Source organism: Daktulosphaira vitifoliae, unplaced genomic scaffold, assembly GCF_025091365.1.
Source record: "Daktulosphaira vitifoliae isolate Bord-2020 unplaced genomic scaffold, ASM2509136v1 Scaffold_4, whole genome shotgun sequence".
Classification (NCBI taxonomy): domain Eukaryota; kingdom Metazoa; phylum Arthropoda; class Insecta; order Hemiptera; family Phylloxeridae; genus Daktulosphaira; species Daktulosphaira vitifoliae.
The window spans coordinates 8,368,042-8,376,661 of record NW_026099575.1 but is presented as its reverse complement, the minus strand read 5'-3'; the positions used below and the strand labels follow the sequence as shown (position 1 = coordinate 8,376,661).

Below are 8,620 nucleotides of genomic sequence, written 5' to 3'. Positions count from 1 at the left end.
AAAAAAAAAAAAAAAAAAAAAAAAACACATCATAGTAAAATTAATACCTTCTCCGCTTCGCATCGAAGCTAAAAAAAACAAAGTTTTTAAATACTCATAAATATTATAATTTGATTTAATTATTTTTTTAAATTTTATCATCAAAAATATATAATAAACCAATAACTTAAGATATTTTTAAATTTAATCCACTAGTATTTTCTGCATCTATTTATGAAAAAAAAAATAAATTTTTGTCATACTGAAAGTTTTGTCTTACTAACAATAACACACTACATTACATTAAAATATTTAATGTATTTTGCTGTTTACCTTTTAACATTTTTACATTATATTCTACATAAGAATAAAATTTATATAGCACCATGTCATAAATATCACTTAAATCTTTATATAAAGATTTTAATTTAATTATATAAGAACCATTAATAATACGAAAAACCTGTTTTATACTTTTACTGCATGTCATCTCTACCAAACATGTACACCAAATGAAACGATCCTTAAAGACATTGATAAGTTTAATGAATTTCTGTTTATCTTTATTCAGTTTTTGAGATTGGTTATATTTATTAAACATTAAAATTATTTGATTAATCGGTTCTCTACGTAAACGATAATCACTAAATTTTTCTGATAGAAAATTGAAAAAAGTTAATGCCTCATTAAAATGATGACTAAACTTCTCGTGATCTTTAGGAATGTGTTTTATGGCTATTGCTGTGAATACACTATATTCCAATAATAATGTAATTCCAATACTTTCAATTACATTTCTAAGCCAAACTATGGCTTCCATTGGATCGTTATATTCTTGTATAGCTTGATCCGTAATTTCTCGTAAGGTTCTTCCATCAACAGGCGTGCGATAAAATAAACGAGGAGCTGAACCTAAATATTCTTCGTCCAAAGGTACAGGATTATCAATGTCTTCATTTAGGTAGAATTCTTCGATGTTTTTGATTGAAAAAACTTTAGCACTAGTATACACAGTATAATTTCTTATTTTCAAAGGTAACAATTTCTCATGGTAATGTATATGTTCTTTTGCGACATCAAGTGTTATATTGTTCATGTCAATTTGCACACACGTACAGATTTTAGCTAAACATATTAACAACAATGCATAACTAATTAAAATCATGTCGAAGAAAATTACAAAAAACTATGAGTGAAAATCTAATGTAGATATGCCGAAGAGAAAAAATCATTACAACAGAATTTTAGACATACGTGGTCTTCTTAAATCAAATAAACTGTTTTTACATTTTTCCGTAAATAAAAATACTAATAATATATTTTTCATAAATTAAAGGCAAATATTAATTTATATTTAAGTACAAAAATGACAAATTTATATGCGTTTCATTTATACATTACAATAAGTAATTGAATTGATTGTGTTAGTTAAATTAAAAGATTAAATTAAAAACAGCAGTTTGTATTTGAATGCAAAAATGACTAATTTATATTAGTCAATATAAATTTTATTTTTGTATACTAAATTATTTCATTAAGTGAACAGAAAAATAACACAAGCAGTTTTTTTTATTATAAAAATAAATGATTTTTTGATACTATTAATATTAAACCAATTAAACGTTAAATTTTTATTTTAATTAAAATTATTTAAGAGTCATATTTATAGAAAGACATTTGAAACTGTTACACTTGCACACAAAAAAAATAAAATACTGTATGTATTTGCTTCACATATACAATTTTAAATTGTCGTTTTAATCTTGCCCACACACTTTCCTCTCCTTTCTCAGGTCTTTGAACGGTGGTAGCAACCCTATTAAACATGTGCCATGATTGTCGATTAGAAGATGTGTAATATATGAGCTGGATACCCCCCCAAAACGGCCCCGGTCGTTTCCTCTCCATAGTCCCCCCATCCACTTGATTTACCCTGTCATAGGTGGTCGGGTGGTGTAAACGGCCGGGGGATATGTGAAAGGCAATGACCCCCTCCTCATGAAAGTTTAAGAATATAATGGAGGAGCTCTCTCATGACAGTAGATATCCCAAGTATGGGGGTTAATCTACATGTGGGGGTACATAAGAAGGGGAGCTATGAAAAAATTAATACTTTTTAGAAATTACTTATTAAATTGTCATTAATGAGTAATTATAAGTTAAAAATGTTTAAGTGGTGAAGGAATGGGTTAGTTTACGGGGATATATGTTTTGTGATTTGCTGACTTACTTACTTGAGTAAAATTAATAGTGTGTGTCAGTTAAACGTTTAAAAATGTTTTCTTGTGACAAATGTGAAAAAGTGTATGTCGCCAAAAACTGTTTGATGAGACATAGAAAAATCCATGATGGTATACGATTTAAGTTTTATTTATGCCCATCTAGTTTTTCGGATAAATACGGAATTGTACGCCATGTTCAAAAGATACACCGTAAGTATTACTATTATTATTCAATAAAATAGTAATATGAAAAGAGAAAATATATTAGTAGAGTGTTAAAAGAAGTGTAATATTTTAGATCTCGTAAAGTATGGTGTGGACTATAATATTGCTATAGGAAATCATGCTGGTTCGAGGGCTATGTAAACGAATGGTAAATAAAAGAAAATATCTTACAAAAAATTTATATGCTAAAATAAATGTATGAATATTTGTTTTAGAAAATGTAAATGTTACGGAAAGAATGCAGGCGGGCCCTAGTGTAATTAGTCCTAAACGTCGCAAACAATGTAACACCGACAATACGATTAAATGTAAACGGATAAAGGCAAAACGATTACAAGAAATTACGACGAGCGGTTTTCATAAAACGAGTGAATCATTAAATAGTCTAATTTTATGGTTTTACAAAAAGAATATTGAAAACCTAGCAGGGTGTCAATCGTTTTTGTCGGCAACAAGAGGCGATTTAGTTGAAAAATTACGCGACTGTCTTAAAGTAATGAGGCCGATAAAATTCAACTTAAAACTGGAGGCGACTTATTCGGTTCCGAATAATGAAAACAAGTACGAAAATCGGTCATTTAAAACGTCGGCAGCCGAGTTAATTTCGTTAATTATCGTCCTCGTTGGACGATATCGATCATGCTGTGGATATTTCATACACAAAATTATTAGAAGAACAGGAAAACTATGCTGGTAAAGGTAGTAATTTCTCGTTTTCTAATATAGATGGTATTTTACTGGGTGTTTACAAATATCAGCCTTTAGGCGGGAGTTCTTACATTGATTTGCCGCATGACATTAAAATGTAAAAAGCTATAATAAACCCACAAAATATAAATCAAACATTTTTCAAATGGGCTATATTGGCAAAGAATGTGACAGGAGATAATAAAAATATTGTAGGTCACAACTATAAGTCTATAGATAACTCTTATAATTTCTCCGATTTATCATTCCCAACACCTAACAGACATAAAAATTTTCGAAAAAAATAATCCACATACTTCAGTTAATGTTTACGGACTAAAATTGAAAGATATACATAATAAATCCGAATATTTAGTTTGTCCGCTGAAAGTCTGCGTTGACGAACGTAAAGACCATATCGATTTATTAATTGTGTCAAACGCCGCGGGTGATAGTCATTACATTTAATCACTGATTTTGAAAAACTGGTTCAATCACAAATGACAAAGAGTACGGCAAAAATGATACTTTGCAAACGGTGTTTCACGGGCTTTAATAATATACCTAAAAAGTATAAACTACATGGAGTTGAGGCGCTAGAAGAACATAAAAAAATTTGTGGCGAAAACAAACCGTTTTTACCTGTAATGCCTGAAGAGGGCACTAAATTAATTTCGAGTCATGGAGCAAAACACAGGAACATCCATTTGCACTTTATGCTGATTTTGAAAGCCTGTTGGTCAAGTCCAACAATGATACGAAAGGTAACACAAATTTTGTTCATGAACATGTTGCAATGAGCTATGGATACATAGTAAAAGCGGCCGATAGTGTACCCACAGAATTATTGCAACAGTTTAATATTCAAACGACACTTAAAATATATAGAGGAAATAAAAGCAGTGAGCCTGGAGAAGTAGTCAATGGTTTCATGGATGATGTAGCTGAAGTGGCGTTGAAAATTGAAGAGTTACTCAAGACGAATGTTGATATTTGTATGACACACGAAGAAACTGAAGAACATTTAAAGAAAACCTGCTGTGACTTGTGTAAATGTAGTTTTACAGAGAATAATCATAAAGTAGCAGACCATGATCATTTGACAGGTAAATCATAAACATAACTGTGTTAAATGTATTGTAATTAATATAAAAAAGAAAATTATATATATATATATATATATATATATATATATATATTTGTTTCAGGTAGTTTTAGAAAAACGCTTTGTAACAATTGCAATTTAAAATTATCAACGCCCAAGTTTGTTAAGGTATATTTTTATAATCTCAGCTCGTACGACGGACACTTTTTAGTTAAAGCCCTTGGAAAAGATACTAGTAGAATAAGTGTAATACCCGCTACAGAAGAAAACTATATTTCTTTTTCAAAGTTTGTTTCAAAAAAATGTTCACTTAGGTTCATCGATACATTTCGTTTTATGGGTACTAGTTTAGCGGCTCTCGCTGGAAATTTGCGCGCCGCCGACATAAAATTATTCAGAGAAACCGCAAAAGCGTTTTCATCGGACGGCGACGTTGATTTGGTGACCCGTAAAGGCCTGTATCCGTATTCATACACCTCCAGCTGGGATGTACTCGAAGAAAAACAATTGCCGTCAAAAGCCGATTTTTATAATGATCTGTCAGAAACACATATTGATGATACCGAATACAAACACACACAAAACGTTTGGCAACATTTCAATTGTAAAACGCTCGGTGAGTACTCTGATCTGTACCTGAAAACTGACGTAACAATACTTGCGGATGTTTTTACGAATTTTCGCTAGTTATGTCTACTAAAATATAAATTGGAACCGGCATATTATTTTACAAGTCCCGGTCTGTCTTTTGACGCTATGTTGCTGCATACGGGCGTTTCACTAGACTTCATGAGCGATTATGAACAGCAACTTTTTATTGAGAGAGGAATACGGGGAGGAATGACATCTTCGGTTTTGAAACATTCCATAGCCAACAATGAAAAGACGCCTAATTATGATATGAAACAACAAAAATCTGAAATTATATATTTGGATGTCAATAATTTGTATGGTTGGAGTATGTCTCAACATATGCCGTATGGTGACTTTAAGTGGTTAGACGCGGACGACGAAACAAAAATTTTAAAGACAGTGGAAGAATTACTTGCGGATTCTCCTGTAAGAATTGCCCTTGAAGTGACGGTGTCGTACCCGAAAGAGTTACATGATGCCCACAACGAAATGCCGTTTCTACCTGAACGAAAATGTCCTAATTCACGGGTCAAAAAACTGTTGTCTACTTTCGATTGGAAAGAAAACTACGTTGTACATTATCTAAATTTAAAACAGGCTATGGCAAACGAATTAAAAGTAGAAAAGGTAATTCATAAAATTATATTTTAGAAATATAATAATAACATGTCATTAAATTACAGGTGCATAAGGTGTTACAATTTAAGCAGTCGGCATGGCTAGCAAAATATATACAACTAAATACAGAGATGAGACAGAAAGCCAAAAATGATTTTGAAAAAGACTTTTTTAAATTAACGAACAACGCTGTTTTTGGTAAGTTTTAAAATTAAATAAAAATATATAAACATAATTTTAATACGATTTCGTTTGTTAACAGGTAAAATGATGGAACGTGTACAATTAAGAACGCGAATGGAATTGGTCAATAATCCTAAACGAGCGGCTAAATTAATTAAAAAGCATAATTTCAAACATTGTACAAAGTACAGTGAAAATTTATCGGCATTTGTATTGGAAAAGAAAATTATCGATTTTTGTAAACCAGTATACGTAGGTTTCGCAATTTTAGAAATTAGTAAAACTCTCGTATACGATTTCCATTACAACGTAATGAAGAAATATTTCAAAGACCGTGCTCGACTATTATACGGCGACACAGGTAGATTAATTAATATTTTTATTGAAAAAATAAAATAATTTTATTTTTTGATTTTATTGTTTAGATTCATTAGTGTACTTTATCGTGGGTGATGACTTTTACGCGGTGGCAAAGAAAAATCCTGATCTAATGGCTAGACTTGACACTTCAGGTTTGCCGAGCAGTCACCCGTGTTATTCAAACGCTAACAAGAAGCTGCCTGGTCTGTGGAGTGACGTAGCGCCGGGTAAATCTATATTGGAGTTTATTAGTCTCAGACCGAAATTACAAACGAGAGTGCAGTTATTAATTTAAGCAAACAAAATGAGCCAGGTACTCATTGGACGTGCTATAGAAAAAATAACAATACAGTACATTATTTTGATAGTTACGGTGATTTGGCTCCACCGCTAGAGTTACAGAAATATTTTAACGGCTGATAGATCGGTAAACTGCGGTCATTTGTGCCTAAAATTTCTAAGTCAGAAATTATGAAATCGGCTACAATAATGTTGAGCGTTAATTCGTCACAATCAAGTTGTAGTTTTTACCCACTGACTTTCATGAATATTATATAATTTAATTGTCGTAGAATAAAGTTCATAAGACATAAGAAATTAAACTAAATTATGAATGTGTTAAAACTTTCATGTATTGTCTTGTTGCTTGAAGTTCTTGATTGTAAACATGGATATATCCTCAAGAACTTAAACTAAATTTTTAAAATTTTTTTAAAGTCGAAAAAGTAATTTTTAAATTTGAACATAAACGAATAAACGAACAGTTGCCGAAAGGTAACACTTGTGTCTTTCACGCTTAGGGTACGAGGTTCGAATCCGCCTGTGGCAATTAATTCTTTGCAATTTTTTTGAGTTAGAAAAATATTTTCAATTCATTTGATTTTTATCTCATTTAGATACCATAACTTCAATAAATATCAAGGATCCCATCAATATAGTTTCCCCACGTGAGAAGAAATTGCATAACGATCGAATAACATAACAATGCAGTAGAACTTCGATAATGGTGATTACAATTATTAAGTAATGATGCCGAGTGCGCGATTAGAACAGAATAGACTGTAAGGGTTTGGTCGGTCTTTTATAATATTATGCATCCCCGAAAGTCATCATTCATACAATTTTATTGTAATAAGTGAGCATAAAATATTTATTACAGATTATTACACATGAATAGTATACAAATCATTTTGACATTTTATACATCGTTAATATAATTTCTTACACTTAAGATTAAGGTTGACACAATACGTTTATTTATTAAGATTAGAATAAAAAATATGACAAACATGATATATAGATTTTTGAAAACTATAAAGAAATTTTACTACACTATTTCACAAAAATTATTTTTAATCGTTCAACAGATACAGATTTAGTAGTGGACAATACCTTAGGTAAATTATCGCCTTTACATTGTACATAATATTAGTATGTTTGGCCGCCGATCAAGTGTAGCACCACTTGCGTACCATTAGTTAACATGATCTGAATTGTTTCGCGTCATTGTGTACAGCGATCCAGTCTGGCGCTTATACTAGAACTATCCTATGACGGATAGTGGAGTGCCTCAACTTGAGGGCCCACAGCTGAGTTCCGTGATCGCGGTTTGTCTCCAGGAGAATTGTTGATGTCCATAAGTCTATCAGAATCCAATAAGAAGGACAAATTTTATTTAAAATTTAAAATTATTTTTTAATGAACAATAATTGTGAGTAGGTAGTCAAGTCATGTAATTTTTAGATTATTGATCAATTTTATTTGAAATTTTCTACTGTATTTGGCATTATTAATTGTTCCCATTGTAATTAAGTTATTTTAGCTTCGATGCGAAGCTGAGAAGGTATTGGTTTTACTAAGATGTGTTTTTTTTTTTTACAGCGTCTAGTCACTGTAAAATTAATCGTGGCACTTTAATTCGATATATGTTTAAAGGATGCAGTATTTCCGGAACATTTTCAAAAATTATGTTGAAAAAGTTAGTTTTTGTAAAAAAGTTGTTATTTTAAATCCCCCCTGTGAGTAGAATAAGTGTTAGATTTTCAAATAAAATGATATCAAATGAAAGGAAATATCTAAGGTTTCAATACAAAAAAATATTATTTTTATTTGTTCATTTTTGAAAAAGTTATGGCAGTTTTAAGTACAAAAAACATCCCGATAAAAGGTAATTTTTATCGCAAACATTACATTTTTTTTTAAATTTTCGACAGCCATTTGCACATAGAAGATAAGATGTCGGGANATTTTTATCGCAAACATTACATTTTTTTTTAAATTTTCGACAGCCATTTGCACATAGAAGATAAGATGTCGGGACAAATTTTTTTTTTTGATTTGATAGTACATAAAATAAGCTTTAATTTGATATATGTTTAAAGGACGCAGTATTTCCGGAACATTTTTAAAAGTTCAGTTAAAAAAGTTCTATTTTTTATACAATGTTTCGAAGTTTAAACCCCCTCTATATAAGGGGAAATTGTCTAATTTTAATAAAAAGTATGTCAAATGGAAGATGTACTTATAATGTATTTAGAAAAAAAAAATTTGTGCTGATATATACATTTTTCAAAAAGTTATAGCATTTTTAAGTTGAAAATTTAAAATC

At 30.5% G+C, this 8,620-nt stretch overlaps 2 protein-coding genes across 2 annotated transcripts in view; both read left to right on the top strand.

The window, feature by feature from the left end:
- Positions 1–8,620, top strand: part of LOC126904488 (sperm-associated antigen 7) — a 186,647-nt gene that overhangs the window by 124,417 nt on the left and 53,610 nt on the right. The window lies entirely within an intron of this gene.
- On the top strand, positions 3,854–4,905 carry LOC126904155 (uncharacterized). Its single transcript, XM_050682908.1, has 2 exons — positions 3,854–4,219; positions 4,322–4,905. The coding sequence occupies exons 1-2, from the start codon at positions 3,910–3,912 to the stop codon at positions 4,903–4,905; spliced, it is 894 nt and encodes a 297-aa protein (XP_050538865.1). The 5' UTR covers positions 3,854–3,909.